The sequence below is a fragment of the Prionailurus bengalensis genome, chromosome A1 (assembly GCF_016509475.1).
Source record: "Prionailurus bengalensis isolate Pbe53 chromosome A1, Fcat_Pben_1.1_paternal_pri, whole genome shotgun sequence".
Classification (NCBI taxonomy): Eukaryota; Metazoa; Chordata; class Mammalia; order Carnivora; family Felidae; genus Prionailurus; species Prionailurus bengalensis.
The window spans coordinates 214,454,927-214,474,978 of record NC_057343.1 but is presented as its reverse complement, the minus strand read 5'-3'; the positions used below and the strand labels follow the sequence as shown (position 1 = coordinate 214,474,978).

General features: G+C 40.0%; 1 protein-coding gene across 2 annotated transcripts; it reads left to right on the top strand.

The window, feature by feature from the left end:
• The first annotated feature begins 3,963 nt into the window (after window positions 1-3,963).
• Window positions 3,964-19,542, top strand: SUB1 (SUB1 regulator of transcription). 2 transcript variants are annotated; one of them, XM_043600380.1, is made up of 5 exons: window positions 3,964-4,089; window positions 6,558-6,630; window positions 9,240-9,362; window positions 14,481-14,589; window positions 16,527-19,542. In XM_043600380.1, exons 2-5 carry the CDS (start codon window positions 6,559-6,561, stop codon window positions 16,604-16,606), a joined length of 384 nt encoding a protein of 127 aa, XP_043456315.1. In that variant the 5' UTR covers window positions 3,964-4,089; window position 6,558; the 3' UTR covers window positions 16,607-19,542. The 2 variants fall into 2 exon arrangements, with proteins under 2 accessions (XP_043456315.1, XP_043456323.1); XM_043600388.1 differs by having other exon boundaries at window positions 4,079-4,291.
• The last annotated feature ends 510 nt before the right edge of the window (window positions 19,543-20,052 follow it).

Below are 20,052 nucleotides of genomic sequence, written 5' to 3'. Positions count from 1 at the left end.
GTCTGGGGAAGGATGTTTCACATGAACAGACTTAGAAGCAGTCTTCTGATTTCTGCTTGTTCCTCAAGCCCTTCACACATGCCATCCTCCCTCCCATTTCTCCAGAGAAGACGGAACTCCCTTCTCCTGTGAGATGGGGTGGATGGGAACCACTGATCTCATCGTTCCACATACAGTCCCAACCATTCCCTGATTTCCTCACTCCCATTTCCTGTACCCCTCATCCTTCTGTGGCATCTCAGACCTGTAATTCTGAGCTTCTATAGGATTCTGCATTTATTTTGCCAACTCCCTTACCATTCTTCTACCCACCCACTGTTCCTCATATTTTGGGAATCTGCACCACATATGTTCTCCGCTATGGCGGCCATGAGAATGCACGTCTCTGTTCTCCTACTTATAAGGGAGTGAATTGACTCAGAGCCTGATGGTCTCTGCTGAGTACTGTTTTTTTTTGTTTTTTTTTTGTTTTTTTAAACAGGTGTTGCTCTGCTGGGTCGCAGTCTCCTCTCTCTCCTGGATACTGTGTCCTCTCTTATTGCACATTGAGGCCTAGGAATTTATTTTTGGTGGTCACCGTGAGCCCACACAATTCCACAGTGGTGCCATAATCAGTGGCAAAGAAGGAAGGTCAGCTCTCTTCCCTTTGCATTTAATGCAGGCAAATGGTCTGAAAGCAGAGTTGCTTGGACCCAGTGGGCTTAAGTTTAGAAAAGATCTTTCTTCTCCTTATTACTCCTAGTGGTCTCTCTATTGGATGCAGATGTCTGCACAGAGAGCTCAGTTGGGGCCAAGTCCATATGATAGTGATTTTGATGTTCTAGAAATTTGTCCCTTTTTTTTTTAAGTTTATTTATCTTGAGAGGTGGGGAAGGGGCAGAGAGAGAGGGAGAGACAGAGAATCCTAAGCAGGCTCTGCACCGTCAACATGGAGCCCAATGTGGGGTTTGAACCCATGAATTCTGAGATCATGACTTAAGCTGAAGTTGGATGCTTAACCTACTGAGCCACCCAGGTGCCCTGGGGAAATTTATCACTTCTTGTGTTAACAATCAAAAAAGCCTCCTCTACAGTGTTTTCCAGACTCTAGCTCTTCCTTCTTTCTTCAGCCCCATCTTCATTTTACCCTGGACGTTCTGAAAACATTTTAACTGCCATGGCTCAAAAATCTTCCACATTTCATTGTCTTCATTTTCACATGGGGTGATCCAAACTCCTTCAACTTCATTTAGGGCCCTTTGCCATCTGGCTTCATCCTACTTTTCTGGAAGAATTGCCTACTCTTCCTCTGTGCCAACTCTACTCCGATAGGATTGACACTCATAGCTTCTCAATGTGCTCAGAGTGTTCCTTTCTTCCCCTCCACATGGTCTCTCTCATCCCCCCAGGTCAAGTCTGAGGCTGTCATTCTCTTCAAAGCATCCCCAGTTTATTCTAATCCAGAGGTCCAGCTATCTGTGGAATTTTCTAGTATTTGTGGCGGTAGCTGTCATTTCACAATTACCCAGGGCCTTGCACTATTTCATGTAGATTGATACCCCAAAAAACAAACCCCTGGCTAATGTGGATCCATTTCTCTGGGCCTGGACACCGCTGGAGGAAGCTGTGGGATTCCTTGGTGCTGATCCATAATGATGGGTGAGGAGAAGGCAGAGGTGATCTCTTGGATCTTGGAGAAAGGCCAGAACTGGGCCCCTGCAGCTCTGCAGAGCCAGCACTTTCTAGGACTCCAGCAGCCCTGGCACTGCCCCTGGGGAGCTGCTGTGTGGGCCACACGTGTGGTAGTCCCTGGTCTCTGATGGGTTTCTACATCGAGAGAACTTTTTGATCTTTAAAAAAATTTTTTTTTAATGTTTATTTATTTTTGAGAGAGAGAGAGCAAGCGGGGAGAGGCAGAGACTCCAGGTTCCAAGCTGTCAGCAGAGCCCAATGCCGGGCAGATGGTGAAATCATGACCTGAGCTAATGCCTACCTGCATAACCTACTGAGCCACCCAGACACCTGAGAACTTTTTGATATTCAGACTCACCTTACAGCCTCTGCTCTGTTTGAAACTCCCAGCACCAACATTTTAGCCCAGCTGCCCCTTTTCTTTCAGGTTCCTGTCCAAATAGTCCCATTTCATCCTTATCATATCTAAATTAATCTCACCCAATACCCTCTATGGCCTCATCCTGTTTTTCTTCTAGTTTTCATAGTACTTATCTAAAATTATCATCTGTATTTCATTTTTTGCTTGTTTATTGTCTGCTTCATGTATTTACACAGGCCCTATCAATCCTATTTATTCCTGAATTCCTGGTGAATTCCTGGTGAATTCCTGGCGAATTCTCTTTGAGTAAAGAGAGTTGTAACTCTTTTTATCTTGGAGGAGGAGGAGGGGAGGTTGTGAGTCAGATGACTACAAACAGTGCCCTGAACTCTATCCATCCTCAGCTGACACCAGAGTTCCAGGGAGAGCCACATCCATGGCTTTCAGGGCCTGGGCAGCCCAGTGATCCTCTAGTTACCCCAGTATATGAGCTCAGTACAACCAGATACCCTGACAATGCTCTAGGGCACTGTTGGCCACAGGGAAACTTTGGCCAGCTGGCCATAGTGCTGGTGGGGGAGCTCCCCAAACTTCCTCTAGGTGTGCAAACTCTAGGTTAACAAGAGACCATGCTGGAACAGTAGTTATTGAGTACATTTCATTTTTTTACAAATTAATTTAAATATTTCTTACTTTTTCAACTTTCTCATTGAAGTGTATCTTATATACTGTGAAATTTTACATCTATGTACACCTGTGTAACTGCCACCCAGACCAAGATATATTCATCATCCTAGCAGATCCCTTTATACTTGCTCCCAAGTGATATTCCCCAAGGGTTACTGACCTAGATCCCCATAGATTATTTTTGCCTTTTTTGGAACATCATGTAAAAGGAATTGTACAGTAAGTGTTTCATTTTTAAAAAAGTGGTCATCTAGCCTGACACTGCATGATTAGGAGAGGGTAAGAACTCTTGCACTCTCTCAGTCGGCAGCAATGTGAGTCAGACAGTGCAGGGTTTGAATCATGACTCACTCCCTATATAACCTCTAGCAGCTTATTCAACCTTGTTGACCCTGGGTTTCTTCATTATAAAATTGAGAGAATAATAATTCCTACTTTGGAAAGTTGAGATGAGTAATATATGCAAAGTGCCTCATGCAGTGGCTGACACATAGTGGGTGCTTGATAAATGTGTGTTGGATAAATAAAACTTTATATATATATTATTTTTTTTTAAGTTTATTTTTGAGAGAGAGAGAGAGAGAGAGCGCGCGCACTTGAGCAAGGGAGGAGCAGAGAGAGAGGAGACACAGAATCCCAAGCAGGCTCCACACTGTCAGCGCTGAGCCCAACGGGGGCTGGAACTCATCAACTATGAGATCATGACCTGATCTGAAATCATGAGTCAGGCTCTTAACCAACTGAGCCACCCAGGCACCCCTATATATATTCTTGGCTATAGCAGGCATTTATTAACTGTAAATCTATTGGCCATGTTCCTGCTTGTAGTATGGATTTCTCCTGTCTTCCGTGAACTACCTCCAAGACTTCAGTTTAAGGATAAGGGTGGCCAAGGACTTCTGTAAAGATTTCTTGCACTTTCCAGAATTAAATGTGTGACACTTTGGTTTCCTTCCTTTGGATTTTACCAGCCAAAAACTGCGGAAGGTAGGGGGGGTGGGGTAATGACCATTTCTGGGAAAATGGGCTTATTCAGTATGGACACTTCACTTTAGTACAAGAAACACTTATGGAATTAAGGGCAAAGTTCGATGGTTGTCATTCGTGTTTTATTCGTGCCCTCATTCACACTCACAGGTCAGGCTCAATCTCCGCTGCATTTCACTTTCAAGGCACTGGCTCAGCACGAGGACGGTCCCTTTAAGGCCCTGGAAAGGGTCTCGCTGTTGGTTTCGGCGAGGAAGCCACGCCCCATCACGTGTACGCAGTCCCAGAGGGGCGGGGCCGGCAGCTCCTCGCGTTCGTCACTTCCGGTTCTCTGTCAGTTGCAAGCTAGCGAGCACAGGGCTGTTCGGCTGCAAGAGCGGAGCGTGAGTGTTGGGGGCCCCGCCCCCACCCTTCGAGCCCCTGCCCGGCCGATCCCCACCCTCCCGGCGGGGCCGCGAGCCGTTTGCGGCCTCTACACCGCTCGCCGGCGACGGCCGCGGGAAATGGCGGCGCTGCCAGACCTCCCCTTTCCCCGCCTTGGCCTCCCTGGACCTCCTCCTTCGCCGACCCTGCGCCCCATGCGCTGTAGGCCATTCCGCGCCAGAAGCTGGCTCCCGGGAATGGCTCGGGCGCGGCGAGAGCTGCGGCCCCGGGCGGCGGGGTGCGGCCGGGCGGGGGGCGGGGAGCTTTGGGGAGGGGTCCGGGGCGCCCCCGGGACAATGCAGCGGCGGCCCGGGCCACAGCGGGGGCGCGTGCGGAGCCTGCTTTTCCTCAAGGCTTTGCTGGGGCTCTCACCGTGACTCCCAGGGTGGGGGGGGGGCTGTCTAGGGGAGGGAGAGAGCGGACCCCGTCGGAGGAGGGCTGCGGGGGAAGGACGACTGGTATGTTGGGGGTAGGTAATGCTTCGAGAGAAGAAAATGGCGCTTGGTGCAAGTCCCTCCTCTTCCCATACGGTCTCCTCCGCACTTCTCCGCCTCCCACGCCCCCTCCGACCAACCTGTCTCCCCCCGCCCCAGCCGTTGCCAGCCCCAGGGTTCCAGCAGTTTCCTGGTGTCGCGCAACCCCCTTTCCTCATGTTGGTGCTCATCACCCTCGTGTAGTACCGAATTCGTGTGCCTTTTAGTCTACGTTTATTTTCACCTCGTCTTTTCTAGTCCTCCACGCCATCATCAGAGAATGAAGATTCGTTTTTTCAGTTGCGTTTTGTATATATTCTACACTAGCATTTTAATACCACCTGCCTGAATTACTAGCCTGCCTTTTTTTAAGTAAAAATACATTTTGTCAGAAGTTCAAAGTGGCCTTAGTTACCATTATCTTGTTTTTTTGTTGAATGGGCTTCTAATTTGGATTAATTACGAGGTCATTCTTTGAAATGATCTTAGCCCTCCCCCTCCCCCCCACCGCAGCTTTTATTAGTAGACCGTATAGTTATGCTTGATTATTTCAAAGTGAAAAAATAGGTTATGTTCAATTTAATTACCTTTAAAAAAATGTTTCGTGGCATTATTAGCTGCTAGCATAAAAAAAACTTAAATTGATTTTGGAGTTTAGGATGTAAAATGGAGGCAGTAACAGGATTAGTACATAAAACATGGTTCAGAACATTGTTGGTTCCACCTGAGTTTACTCTTCTCATCAGGAAATTACCAGTTAAAAATCAACATGGCTGGTTGGGTATGTTTGAGCTTTTTGAAATTAGTGGCTAGAATTGGAATGGATGGCCCACTTCTTTTACCTTGACCTCCTATTGTGGAATACATTCAATGTCAGTGTAGAGACAGGTTTAGTCTAGAGAGCTAGATTATGATATTTTGAGAAGAAAATGAGGTCTTTTTTCCTTTATTCAACATTTCACAGACTTTGTTGTATATATTGGGGCCTTTAGGTTATACAAAAATTAATGGGACCCATCCTTTTTGGATAGAAAGCAAAAGATTTTTTAATAAGTGGTTTACCACTTGGTTTTATAAAGTGCCTTGAAAAGTACAGCATGCCTTGGAATTCCTTGAAATTTGGGCTTTAGCTTTTTTTTTTCTTTTGTTTCTTTTTTTTTTTTAATCACTGCAAAAGTAGAGAAACAAGGCCCTCTGTCTGGCTGTGCTCCGTAAACCTCCACTTGAAAGCAAGGGATTGGCCTATGTATGTACCTCTGGGGAACTAGGGCCATAGTAGGAATTTGAGAAAAGGTGTTGCCCCTCCCATAAGCAGATTCTTCAGAATTTAGTTATATTCCAGAGAAAAAAAATCAGTGTAAAATGTAATGAATTGTAAAAATTACGTATAACTTTGTGAACTCTGAATAGGTGCTTGTTATTTTGATGGCATGGTCAAAAAGCCAAAGAGCGTGAAGGACATACACAAAATGTGAAAAAATAGGATTATACTGGCGAGTGAATTAGCTATTGACATCTGTATAGTGCAGCTCTTCTCCATGTTGGGTGGATAATTCCGTTAGATCTCATGAGTGAGAAATATAAAGCAGTATTGAGGATATTCCTACTTCCTGGTTTTAGCAGATTGCTGTCACCTGCCTTCTTGCAATTTTTCCTACCCATAAACCTCTAACCTCTCTAAAATGCAGTATAAAAAGACCCAATGGCTTTGAGAAAGGTGTAGGAGTATGAGAGGTGTGTGACATTTTACTTCTTTCTCCTTGCTGGGTTCTGGGTGTTATTTTCAACTCAGAAGAGCATAGATTAAGAGTATAACTTCTAGCATTGTGCTTCACGTCACAATTCCAGTACCACAAAATGATAGAACCATGGAACTTCTTAAATTTTTGCTTGGGAGAGATTAAGCTGGAGGTAATTGAATAATTTGTTAATTATATAATGTATTTGTCTTGCAGAATGCCTAAGTCAAAGGAACTTGTTTCTTCAAGCTCTTCCGGCAGTGATTCTGACAGTGAGGTTGACAAAAAGGTGACTATTAATGCAAGTCATTTCTGTGATACTTAATTCAGCAGTATTGCCCACATCCAGTTCTAAAGGACAGCAAGGCATATCAGAATGGTAAAAAGAGAGCTTGGACGGGTGTTTCTGAAAGTGCAAATGGTTCTGGGACCACTTGACCAAAGTGCCTAGGGTACTTGTTCATGCACACTCCTGGCCCCTAAATCAGACTTGAGCAAGTCTTTGGACCTGAACAAGTCTCCCATTGAGGACTTCTAGGAACACTAACTCTGCAGAACTACCACCTTATTCCCTAGGGGGAATAGCATTAGAAATAGGCCAAAGCCGCTATTTGCTTTATTTGGAAATCTGCCTAATCTGTAGGTATTGTGTGTTGTAGTTGAACTAAATTACCTGAACTCTGAATGCAGGTGTCAATTTTGACAGTGTCCTTGGCCACTGATGTTTATCCAGCCCACTAGGATTACCTCAAATGTAGGCTTGGTACATGTTAAGTTAGAATGTTATTTACTCTGGTCTCCTCCTTTTAGTGAAATCAACGCCCAGCAAAGCTAACGTGAAATAACCCATTTTGACAACAGGCTTTTTCTACATTAGTTGACACCTGTGCTGGAAGCTGTGCATTCTGCTTACCTGAGCAGCTCACATTGTAGTCCGAGCTTCCTTCCATGCAGAACTTTTTATTTCCTAGAAGCTTACATAATTATGTCTCTGAGTTTAGTTGACAGTGTTAGTTAAAATAGCTTATGGGAGAATCTTGGAGAAGATGGATCTTTAGGGAAATAAAGAATATATCACGTAAAGGTTGAAATGAAGCCTCAGAGCATACATAGCTGTACTGCAGAAGGAAATATGTCTTAAATTCTTATTTGCATTTGGTATGACATTTGATTATGTTCATTTAGCAAATTTTTATTGAGTGTTTATGTGCCGGGCATGTGCCAATCCCTGGGGAGTATCCAGACCCTGATACAAAGAATAATCACTTTCTGCTTATTGAGCAGAATTGATTTTTGCCATTTGTCCCAAATAGTATTCTTAATCCTGTAAGCACTTAAATTAAATACATTCACTTTTGGGGCACCTGGGTGGCTCGGTTGAGTGTCTGACTTTGGCTCAGGTTGTGATCTCGCAGGGTTCGAGCCGTTGGTCGCGCTCTGTGCTGACCGCTCAGAGCCTGGAGCCTGCTTCAGATTCTGTGTCTCCATCTCTCTCTGCTCCTTCCCGCTCATGCTCTCTTAGAAATAAACTTAAAAAAAATTAAATGCATTCACTTTTTCAGTTATATGCATACGTACATTATATTTTATCTAGTTTCATCTAATTTAGTAAGACAACACGTCAGTTTGTACTTTCCACCAAAAGGAACACGACTGCCCTCTACTGTTTAGGTTGGGAACTCCACTAGTTTTCATAGGCGTTAGCTCATTTTAAGAACCAGGCTATATAAAAAGTTTTTACAATAATGCTGTTTAATTTAAAACGTTGTTTTGATTTTGAATAGTAGTCTAAGCACATTGCTGTCCACCTTTGGTGATTTTTTTTTCTGATGAGGAAGTTCTTGAATTGTTGACTTCTAATGCTCAGTACGAAATAGCTTTCTTAGGTTTGTGTACTCATAAATTTTTCTTTCTTTTTTTAAAAGTTTATTTATTTGTTTATTTTGAGAGAGAGAGTGCGCACATATGTGCATGAGCAGGGGAGGGGCAGAGAGAGGGAGAGAGAGAATCCCGAGCAGGCTCCATGCTCTGCGTGGAACCCGTCTCGGGGCTCGATCCCGTGAAATGTGAGATCATGGCCTGAGCTGAAATCAAGAGTCAGATGCTTTAACTGACTGAGCTACCCAGGTGCTACATGTACTCATAATTTTCTTTAAATTTTTTTTTTCAACGTTTTTTTTTTTTTTTTGGTTTTTTTTTTTTTTTGGTTTTTTTTTGGGACAGAGAGAGACAGAGCATGAACGGGGGAGGGGCAGAGAGAGAGGGAGACACAGAATCGGAAACAGGCTCCAGGCTCCGAGCCATCAGCCCAGAGCCCGACGCGGGGCTCGAACTCACGGACCGCGAGATCGTGACCTGGCTGAAGTCGGACGCTTAACCGACTGCGCCACCCAGGCGCCCCTACTCATAATTTTCAAAGTCAATTTAAGTCCCTTTTGGAATAGGCAGCGCATGAATAACATATCCTAGATTGGAATAAGTTGGTTGTATTCTTACGAATTAATATATTTCCTTTGTAAAAAAAAATTAGCTGACTAACTTTAATAGACTTCTGGTTTCTAAAAGTTTATTCAAAAGCAGCAGGCCCCCCCCCCCCCATTTTTTTTCTTCCCAGAGAAATCTGATGTGCGTATCTGGTCTATTATAGAGTTGTTTCTCTGGTTATTACCTCTTTGATGCCTGAAGTGACTTTTGGGCTCTTGGGAACACATTTTGAAGACACTGTGTTAGATATTAGGTTAATTCCATAGTTCTCTTGTCAAGTGAAACTTGCCTGTGTGTGTTTTTAGGATTCCTCTGATCCTTTAAGTCCTAAGGAGTCAGGAAGTGTTTGAACCTGAAATGTGTCTTATTCTTATGTATGCAGATTTTAACCATTATTCTTGTTTTTCTTTTAAGTTAAAGCGGAAAAAGCAGGTTACTCCAGAAAAACCTGTAAAGAAGCAAAAGACCGGTGAGACTTCAAGAGCCCTGTCATCCTCTAAGCAGAGTAGCAGCAGCAGAGATGATAACATGTTTCAGGTAATTTCCTTAGATCCAGAGGAATTATTATCTGGCTTGATCTGATGAATGTTGAAAGTACTATAATCTGACCCTGCATAATAATTATTAATGTTTCTTATAATCATCTTCTATTCGTTGAAATGTAAGAGCAAGTTTGTAGAAATGAAAGTAATTTATATGCTGCTAGATTATTGTTAAAGTCTAGAAACTTGTGGTTTGGCTAAGTGTAAAACAATGAATTTAAAATTATGGACATCCAGGGGCTCCTGGGTGGCTCAGTTGGTTAAGCGTCTGACTTCAGCTCAGGTCATGATCTCACAGTTCATGAGTTTGAGCCCTGCGTCTGTGCTGACAGCTCAGAGCCTGGAGCCTGCTTCAGATTCATTCTCTCTCTCTCTCTTTCTCTCTCTCTCTTTCTCTCTCTCTCTCTCTCTCTCTCCCTCCCTCCCTCCCTCCCTCCCTCCCCAAAAATAAACATTGAAAAAAAAAAAGATTTTAAAGTTGTAGGCGTTCAGAAACAGATTGAGAACTGCATATTTAGGAAGCAGTTTGAATGCAGGGCTTGATCTCATGAACCTGTGAGGTCATGACCCAAGCTGAAACCAAGAGTCGAACACTTAACCAACTGAGCCACCCAGGCATCCTTGAGTTGTTAATTTTAGCCATTCTGACCGGTGTGAGGTGGTATCTCATTGTGGTTTTGATTTGTATTTCCCTGATGATGAGTGATGTGGAGCATCTTTGCATGTGTCTGTTAGCCATCTGGATCTTCTTTGGAGAAATGTCTATTCATGTCTTCTGCCCATTGCTTCACTGGATTATTTATTGTTTGGGTGTTGACTTTGATAAGTTCTTTACAGGTAAAAGAGGTATATATTTTGAATCTACTGATGGCCTTGAAAGACAGTGCCAGGATTAAGGTTAGAATAGGAAAATAGAAGTTGGATATTTTTACTCACTTTTTGCCTAGTTATGTGTGTGGATGAAAATAGACACATGATGGTTATACTTACTACTGTATTGAATATGGAATATGCTAAAAGAGATTTAAGGTGCACTGATCACACAGAAAATGGTAACTGAAATGATATGTTAATTATCTTGACTAGTAATCATTTCACTATGAATAGATCACATCTTCATGTGGTACACCTTAAATGTACACATTTTTTGTTAAAAAATATTAAAAATTTAGACAAAATGCAGATGGATTAGTTATAGGTTTTAGTCTTCTGACTTGCCTATAGCTTAGGGGAGCAGACTACTTTGACAGAGAACATAAGTCAGTATATGTAAGGAAGAATTATGAAAGGGCCCTCATTTCTTTAAGTTTGAATGCTGTTTTTTGTTTGTTTTTTTGAATGCCTCCTGTACATCAGGCCTTGCTAAGTTCTGGGTAAGCAGTAATGGTCCCAGTAGACATGGTCTCTGGTTTTGTGGAATTTATAGGGATAAATATTATACTAATAAACATACATATATATGTATATGTATATATATATAAGGTATGTTAAGGGCTGAGAAATAAAAGGGTAGGTTATTATGAGAGAGAAGGTGCTGTGGGAATCTCTCTCTAAAGAAGTGACATTTGAAGCTTAAGACATAAAGGAGGAGCCAGTCATGAAATATACGAGAGAGGGAATCCTTTCTGAAGTAGAGAGGCTTGTGCAAATATTTTGTGGCTGGAGCCTAGGAAACCTGGTTGAGAATGTAGATAGATCTGGTTGGTAACGAGGGTGAAGGACCAGGTCTTGCACTCTTTGAGTTTTATTCTAAGTGCTGTGGGAAGTTTCCTTAAGGGTCAGAATGAAATGTGGAATCTGCAAGAGAAGCATCCTGTCCTTTCATAGACCTTCTTGTAGAGAATGGACTTTCTTCTTGTGGAGAATGAAGTGCTGCATTGGAATATTTTAACTTAATGTTTGCAATAGAGGTAAAAACTTTCAAGGATTTGGGCAACTATCTATCTTGGGCTTTCTCTGATTAGTTCTTGTTTACCGTTTGCCTGCCTTTGTCTGTGTAATGAAAACATCTGTAGCATTTTAATGGATTTTATCTTGTCTATTGAAGAAACAGGATCCACATTTAGAGATTTTATTATGTTAGAGCAGTTTGGGGAAAACCACATCCATTTTTAGGGGGTGGTTATCTCATCAAAAAAAGTGGTTCAGTTTTTAAAACCTCATTTGGAAAGCTTCCTGAGCCTCATAAAGCTGTAAGATTCCTTACTCTTTTGAAAGCGCCTCTTGGTTTCTCTAGGAGGAACTATATATTTTATTTTCAAAGTGACTTTTCACAGACCTTAGTAGTGACAGGCATTCTACAAGATAATCTTTAATTTTGTTGCTGTTATAGGTTTTTCTTTGAAATGGTAATTTGGCCATAGAAAAATATTTTAGGGGCGCCTGGGTGGCTCAGTCGGTTAAGCGGCCGACTTCGGCTCAGGTCATGATCTTGTGGTCCATGAGTTCGAGCCCCGCATCGGGCTCTGTGCTGACAGCTCAGAGCCTGGAGCCTGTTTCAGATTCAGTGTCTCCCTCTCTCTGACCCTCCCCCGTTCATGGTCTGTCTCTCTCTGTCTCAAAAATAAATAAACGTTAAAAAATTAAAAAAATATTTTGGTGATAATACTGAATTTTAATTGGCTTAAGAACACAGTAGAGTACATTGGTTATATAAATATAAAATGAGAACTTCATTTTTACTTATAATAATGGTTTGACAATTTTATTAATATTTTATTTGAAATTTTTTTTTTCCTAGAATTTTTATAGTTTTAACCTTCACGTTTAGGTCTGTGATCCATGTAGAATTAGTTTAGTTTTTCTGTGTATGGTGTGAGATAGAGGTTGAACTAATTTCTCCCCCCCATGGAGATATTCTTAGAGTTATTAAGTCAGTATTGTAAGTCCAATGAACAGTTCCACTATGAGAATTATTCTGGCCTTATCTAATTTATCCATTAAAACAGTTTACTAAGAACCCAGTATGATAGGCACTAGGGGGTTTCAAGAAGACTGATTAAAAAATAAGCCATTAAAAGTGACCATAAGATCACTGGTGACTAATTTACTGTAGGCAGTGGGAATTTAATTAGTAGAAACAGTATTCCTCTCCTTTCAAAATTTAGCAATAAATGGAAGAGGGAAACACGGAGAAAGTTTACAAAATGCAGGTTAGGGAAAATGTTTTCTAGAAGAGGGGAATGAGCATGTTAAGAAATGGTAGGTATGAAGCCAGTGAAATGGGAAAGAACGTGTATGAAAGAAACGGGTAGAAAACGTAAAGAAAGTTAACTGATAATGATGTGAGTACAGAGAAGAAAGATTTGAAGGCACTTAACCCGTACCCAGTGAACTTCATTTCTCCATAAAGCATGGGGCATACCCTGGAATTAGGGGTATACCAGCAGGACAAGAAACTTAACTTGAAAATGGAAAACTAAAGGAAAATGCACAAGACCTAGCTGAGACCAGAAAAAGCAGTCTAAAAGGACATAGGCAAGATGGAAGCCATTAATATGTACTGGGTCAGCACAGCTGTGATTCTACTACAGTAATAACTGGTATCCCCGTGAAAAGGATTATTTAATAATCAAGGGGCCCTGGTTCAAAGGGAAAGGAGCATAACCGAACCCCAGATCTTTACATGTTGATGTAAGCACAAAAATCATAGCTGGGTTTTAGTCAGTAAGCCTGAAGAGTAGTTTCAGAATGAGTAAGAGATGGGCAGGTGTTAAAAGTTTTGATCAGAAAGTGTGACTTCTTAGTTTAAGTGCTAGATAGTATATTACAGCAGTGTAAGACATCCTGGAAAGTGCTTACAGACACTTTGTTGAGTAAATTGTTTTCCTTTGTAGTTTGTTAAGCACAGTGTAAGGTTTTTGAAAAATAGTTTTCTGTGGGTAGTTTTAAGTTCTTACTTTGAGCCTATGGGTGAAGTGTATTAAAGATGTTATTTGAAATGAATGTCTAAAAGGAAAAGCTTTCTCATGTTACTATTGACTGGATCTCTGGATTCTTAGAATGGTGTATTGCTGGTGGAGTCTATGGATTCCTACTGGTTGTAGTTTGTACTGCAAAACTTTGCTTTCTAATGATTTTTATTGTGGTAAAAAATAAAAAACACTTTACATAGAATTTGCCATTTTAACCATTTTTAAGCATACAGTAGTGTTAAGTATGTTTATATTATTGTGAAACAGATCTCCAGAACTTTTCATTTTGCAAAACTTAAATAACAACTCCCCTTTACCCCCTCCCCAGGCCCTGATAACCACCATTCTACTTTTTGTCTCTCTGAATCTGACTAGTCTAGGCATTTCTTAAAAGTGGAATCATATAGTATGTATCTTTCTGTGAGTGGTTTCTTTCACTTAGCCTATGTCAGCAAGGTTCATCCGTGTTGTAGCATGTAATTTCCTGTTTGTTTGTTTGTTTATTTATGAGAGTGTGAGCAGGGAGGGGCAGAGGGAGAGAAAATCTTTTTTTTTTTTTTTTTTAATGTTTGTCTATTTATTTTGAGAGAGAGAGGGAGGGAGAGAGAATCCCAAGCAGGCTCTGTGCTGTCAGCATGGAGCTTGATGTGGGGCTTGATCCCACGAACCACGAGATCATGACCTGAGTCGAAATCAAGAGTCAGACACTTAACTGACTGAGCCACCCAGGTGCCCCTAGGATTTCCTTTTTTTAAGGCTAATACTCCATTGTATGTATATAACACATTTTATTTATGTCAACATTTAGGTTGCTTCCATCTTTGGGGTGCTGTGAGTAATGCTGCTGTGAACATGGGGGTACAAATAAGTATCTTCTCAAGACCTTGCTTTTATTTCCTTTAGGTACATACCCAGAAGTGTGGCTCCTGGATCATCACTAGATCATGTATTAGTTCTGTTTTTAATTTTTTTGAGGCATCTCCATACCATTTTCCATAGTGTTCCTCTGTTTTACTAATGATTCCTTTAATGTGAAAATGATTGGAAGGGTCAGATGTGCTTCATTTAATTCCGTCTTTTTAAGAAAGATTTTTTGAGTGACATTTCCTTTGGTTGTAGTTTCGATATTCAGAATAGTAGTAAATATAAATATGGACATCACTCTTGAATACCTTTCTATGTTTTTTTTTCTTTGGCAGATTGGGAAAATGAGGTATGTCAGTGTTCGAGACTTTAAAGGGAAAGTCCTAATTGATATTAGAGAATATTGGATGGATCCGGAAGGTGAAATGAAACCAGGAAGAAAAGGTGAGATTTAATTTCCTGAATTTGGTCCTGATATTAGGACTGAACTAAAAATTATCTAAGTAACGTATCTTACTTGAAATTGAAATAATGTTTGGCAGTGCATTGGGAGAATCTTCATTCAGTTGAGTGTTCTGTAGTCTTTTTGGACATGACACTTCCTTCAGTCACCTGTCTTAAATAATTGTTGGAATAAAACCCAGAAGAAAGAATACCCCTAATATCATTTCATTTGGCTGCTAATTTGTTTGGCTATTTTTTTTTTTTTTTAATGTTTGTTTATTTTTGAGTGGAGGAGGGGCAGAGAGAGAGGGAGACAGAGGATCCAAAATGGGATCCGTGCTGACAGCAGAGAGCCTGATGCGGGGCTCGAACTCTCAAACTGCAAGATCATGACCTGTGAAGTTGGATGCTTAACCGACTGAGCCGCCCATGTGCCCCTGCTTGGGTGTAACTTTAAAAAAAAAAAAAAAAGTTTATCTGAATTCTTAAGTAGTAGGCACTATCTGAGAAGTTGTAAAAATTGGAATGAAAAATTCTGGTTTATAGTGTTTCCTCTTGGTTCATCTTCTAAAGGATATTCTTTAACGGGGCGGGGGTGGGGGGTTGGGTGGGATCCTTTTACTGGGTCTTTGTCCTCTTTCCATTTATGCTGCATCCCATCCCAAGCATATCAGCATCATAGAAGCATACTGGATTTTTTCACCAGATTTATAGCTAGAGAACATTTATGGATTAGCATAAATTCCTATATTTGGGTAGTTAGCTGCTTTAGGTTGATCCTTAGCTAATAATAAAAGTCCTCTTTATCTTCTACTCTGCCTGTTTGTCATTTTGAAGGTACTGCTTGTTTGCTTCATGTGGGTTTTGGGTTTACTAAACCTAACGTTTGTTTTCATACCCTTTAACATTTTCTTGTTCAGGTCGTTTCTGGCTCATTCAGGTTGTTTCATTGTGGGCAATGCCACATTTCTTGTTTCTGCAAACATTTACTAAAATAATTTGATCAGCTTAAAGTCTTTCCAAGATGTTCATGCATTATGTTCTTTTGCCTTCCTCACAATTTCATGGCCTCCCAGCAGTTTTCTGAAAAATACACTCATTCTTCCAATTCTAGTTTATTTCTCTATTTACATGGGTCAAGTATTAGAACATTGGAAATTCCAAGTTCAAAATACTTTCTGTTCATAGTCTTACATCTTAAATAGAAAAGACATGTTATTAACTAACATTTGAAGTGTTTACTTATGTGTCATGTGATACACTTAGCTTTTTATTCAGATTAACTAATGTATTGGGTCTCAACACCCCTTTGAGGTGTAAATACCATTTTACTGGTGAGACCGAGGCTCAGGGGTAATGACAGTTTTTTAAGGTGACATTAGTGATTGGGAGGCAGTGATAGAACCCTGACAGCATGATTGCAGAATGCATTTTTAATCAGTACATACATTCTGAGAAGTTCTGTATGGGTCACGTCCCAGGAATTTTTCCAAAGTGAAATGAAGGTTTCTGGAATAACTCAGCACAAAGTCATTCACCCTGAGTTCCTGTAAAAATTTGAGCAAATGTTGGAACCAACTGGATATAGAAATGGAGTGTCACATACGAAATCTGGACCTGGCCACTTAGCCTGCTAGTTTACAAACTAGCAAATTAGCTTGTGAGATGCATCTTCAAATCATTTGTTCTCACGGGGTATAGTAAGTACTGTGCAGGATACAGTGTTGGAAGTAAAACTAGATATAAGACTGGTCTTGGTTCAGGTAATTGTGATGAATATGTAATTAACAAATTAAGAGATTTGACTCTCAGTATGGTTCCATTATGCCTTTCAAAGTGACAGCTGTTGATAAAGCAGTGTTTTAGTTGTAAGTATGAAGATCATCAAGAAAGCATAAATAGAGTTTCAACTTTTAATTTTTAAAACTTTGTTTTAGGTATTTCTTTAAATCCTGAGCAATGGAGCCAGCTGAAGGAACAGATTTCTGACATTGATGATGCAGTAAGAAAACTGTAAAATCAGAGCCATATAAAACCTGTACTGTTCTAGTTGTTTTAATCTGTCTTTTTACATTGGCTTTTGTTTTCTAAACGTTGTTTTCCAAGCTATTGTATATTTGGATTGCAGAACAATTTGTAAGATGAATACGTTTTTTTTTAATGTGCATTATTAAAAATGTTCTGAGTGAAGCTAATTGTCAACTTTATTAAGGAGGATTGCTTTGTGCCCGCCACCTAGTGTAAAATAAAATCAAGTAATACAATCTTAACTGTTGTGGCCTTTTTTGATCAAAGGAGTTGGTACTGTTTAAGGCCAAAAGTAACAGTTTATAGATCTGTTAATTTCAACTTGGCTTTTACATTCAAAAGGATTTGTATTGCATTGGATTTATAAACTCTGACTTGTGAAATCCATAGTTGATCTGTTTTCTTCCAGCCCAATGTCTAGACTTGTTGTATTTTTCCACCCCAGTGATACTTCACTTTCCCTTTTTTTTACTTCATTTTCCTTTAGTAACTTAACTTGTCATGTTCAGTTTTCATTTCACTTTTTGCTCTTTTTCTTGAATATATTCTAATTTGGAAAGTAAGTGAAACTGTCAAAATGTTAGTTATCTCAATAAGGTACTTGTAATTAAAATATTATATGAGAGCTACAATCACTAATTCTACTGTATTAAATATTAGGAGATATAGTTTGATAAAAAAAAAACATGGCTTGTATGAAAACTGAACAAGTAAGTGTATGTCGTTACCTGTAGCGTTCTGTGTAGTTACCTTACTGCTTAGTCTGCAGAGAATAGTGACTTAGATGTCTGATTTGCTTTCACTTATTAAACATGTTCACCATGGGATGATGTCTATAAAATCAGATACTGTTATATTAGATTAGGATTTAATAAAAATTGTGAAAGCTTATTGGCCTAACATTTTATTTTGTAACATGGAGTATATATATAGCCAGAGATCTCACTGAGCTTTACTGTCATAGTAATGTGGTCAGTTTTTGGAGGAAAGAGTAGATAGAGCATATTCTTACTGGCCTTTTCTTAGTAGGCTTGGTTCTTTTGCAGTTTTATCTCTCGGATAGTAGTATTCTAGACTTAATGTTAAGTTTAGCAGGTACTCTGAAGTGATTTTCACTGAACCATAGTGATGAAGCAGATCCAGATTGAGGCACAAATTTCAGGGGCTTTGCAGCAATAAATAGGGCATGGTGTGCCTTAGGTGAAGAATGTAAAGGAGCTATAACTGAAATTGAAGAAGGTGGCAGTGAAGAGGAAGGAATTCTCTTCACACTAAATGATAACACGTGATATTTTGATCACATTGATAGGACACAGTTCTAAATGGAATGGTAAAAGAAACGTTTAAAGACGTGAAAAATTCTTAACAAATTACGTATTTTTGGTAGCTAATCTTAAATGGTTTACTGCCATATCAGAGAGTTGCACTATTATACCAACTTTGATTACTGCATCTAAAACATTTTATAGTAGAATTGTCAAGGACTTGATTTCAAAACCAGCTGCCAGGACACATACAGTTACTAAATTTTTTTTCTGGCAGCTGTTCTAAGTCTGTTTTTACATTTTTTAGATGATTTTTTAGTGTTTTTAGCAGTAGCCCTAATAGGTGCATAATTGGGGAAGTAAATCCTCTCTTCTGGTATTTTAGCATCCAAACAATAGGTACCAAAAGTGTTCAAAATGGTATTTTAGACAAATCATGCTTGATTGATAACTTCCCCTTATTTGGGAATATAAATGTGTTCTATTAACTTAATTGGGTGAATTTGTAAAGTATTCCTAGATATGTATACAAGAAAGGGTAGTTAGAACACAGAGCTTTGATTTCGGTGTAGTTGAAGGAGTAATGGGTAGATTTCCTAGGTATGTATGAATTCAGGGTGCCGTGTGCATTTTGAACCAATCTGCTGATACAGAGGTGGTGCTGAAATCTACTACCTAGGCATTTTGTAGCTGTATAGCATTAGGTCATTAAAACCTTCATGTAAGGAGAGTTTCCCTGGCAGAATTTGATAGGTTGACTGCTAAATTCATTTAAATCTACTACTGGATATGCAATACACAGACATTATTTGTCTTTTTTTGGGTGCAGGAAACGATGAGAACTGGGTTTAAAAGAAGAGAGCAATTAACTGTACTGAAAAGAGAAGATAGGGGACTGATGTTTTCTGTTTAAACTTCTCTTCCTGGTAAGGTTTCTTCCAGGAAGAAAGCTTGGCATTTTGAGAGAGCAGTTTCTTACTTCGTGATGCCAGAATGGATTTAATTGATGCCAGATCCGAGTGTAGTTGTAGCAGGGTGTTTCTAATGGGGTTTTCCCTCTTTGTCTTTTAAAGTATGAGTGGCATTTGACCAATTTCCAATGCCCTTGGTGTTTTAAAGAAAACCACTAGAAAAGAAAAACTCTTAATAATTTGATTATTCTCTTTTGTTTCTTAAATGCTTTTGAAGAATACTCCTACCTCATTAGCCAGTCAAGTTGCTGTGGTGATGTACCTATTTCTACATAGGAGAAAAGACTTAGGAAAAAAAGTATGTTCATCCTGGCTTGGCTATTGAGGGGACAAGAGAAAGAATTGGGTGTTACTTAGGTGTTCCTGACACTTAGAAGTCAGAAGAGCACTATAAAAGTTTGAAAATTTAAAAAAGCACTGGCTGATACTTTGGTGTCTCCTGAAATTCTTTGCTATTTACTTTTTATGGAAATTAATCCAGTGAAAAACTTGAAAGTTTTTTTTTCTTTTTTTAAGCGGTATTTTCCAGATAAAGACTAGGGGCAAACATTCACATAGTCACAAATATGTAATTTTGTAATTGTGGAATAACCTGTATGCTTTGTTTGGTACATCTTCCATGGAGAGTCAATGAATACAGTACTCCATCTGTGAATATTTTAAATGTTGAAATAAAAATAAGAAATGTGCCCTATGTGTCATCCCAGTTTCACAGACCTAAAGATGAATGGCTTAGTTATTTGTTGAATGGATTTTGTTAACAAATAGAATGCCTTTCTGTGTGAATGCGTCTGGAATGTGAATTTGCCTTAGCGTGTTAAATCTTCTGAGGACCTCTGGGATGGGACGGGATGGGCCAGGCAGGTTGGGGTGGAGTGGGCCTGTTTTTCCCATCTCTCTCATCCAGATGGGAAAATGCAAATACTGAGGTGTACACAGCCTCTCTCTCTCTCTCTCTCAAAGTTTATTTATTTTGAGAAAGTGCACAAATGGTGGGGAGGGTGAGAGAGGAGAGAGAAAATCCCAAGTAGGCTCCAGGCTGTCCACACAGAGCCCAATGTGGGGATCTCATGAACTGTGAGATCAAGACCTGAGCCAAAATCAAGGGTCGGACCCAGGTGCTCCTCCCCGCCTTTTTTGTAACTTTATGAATGTTTTGCAGTCTAATTATTCCTTGGTATACTTAACTGTATTGCCTA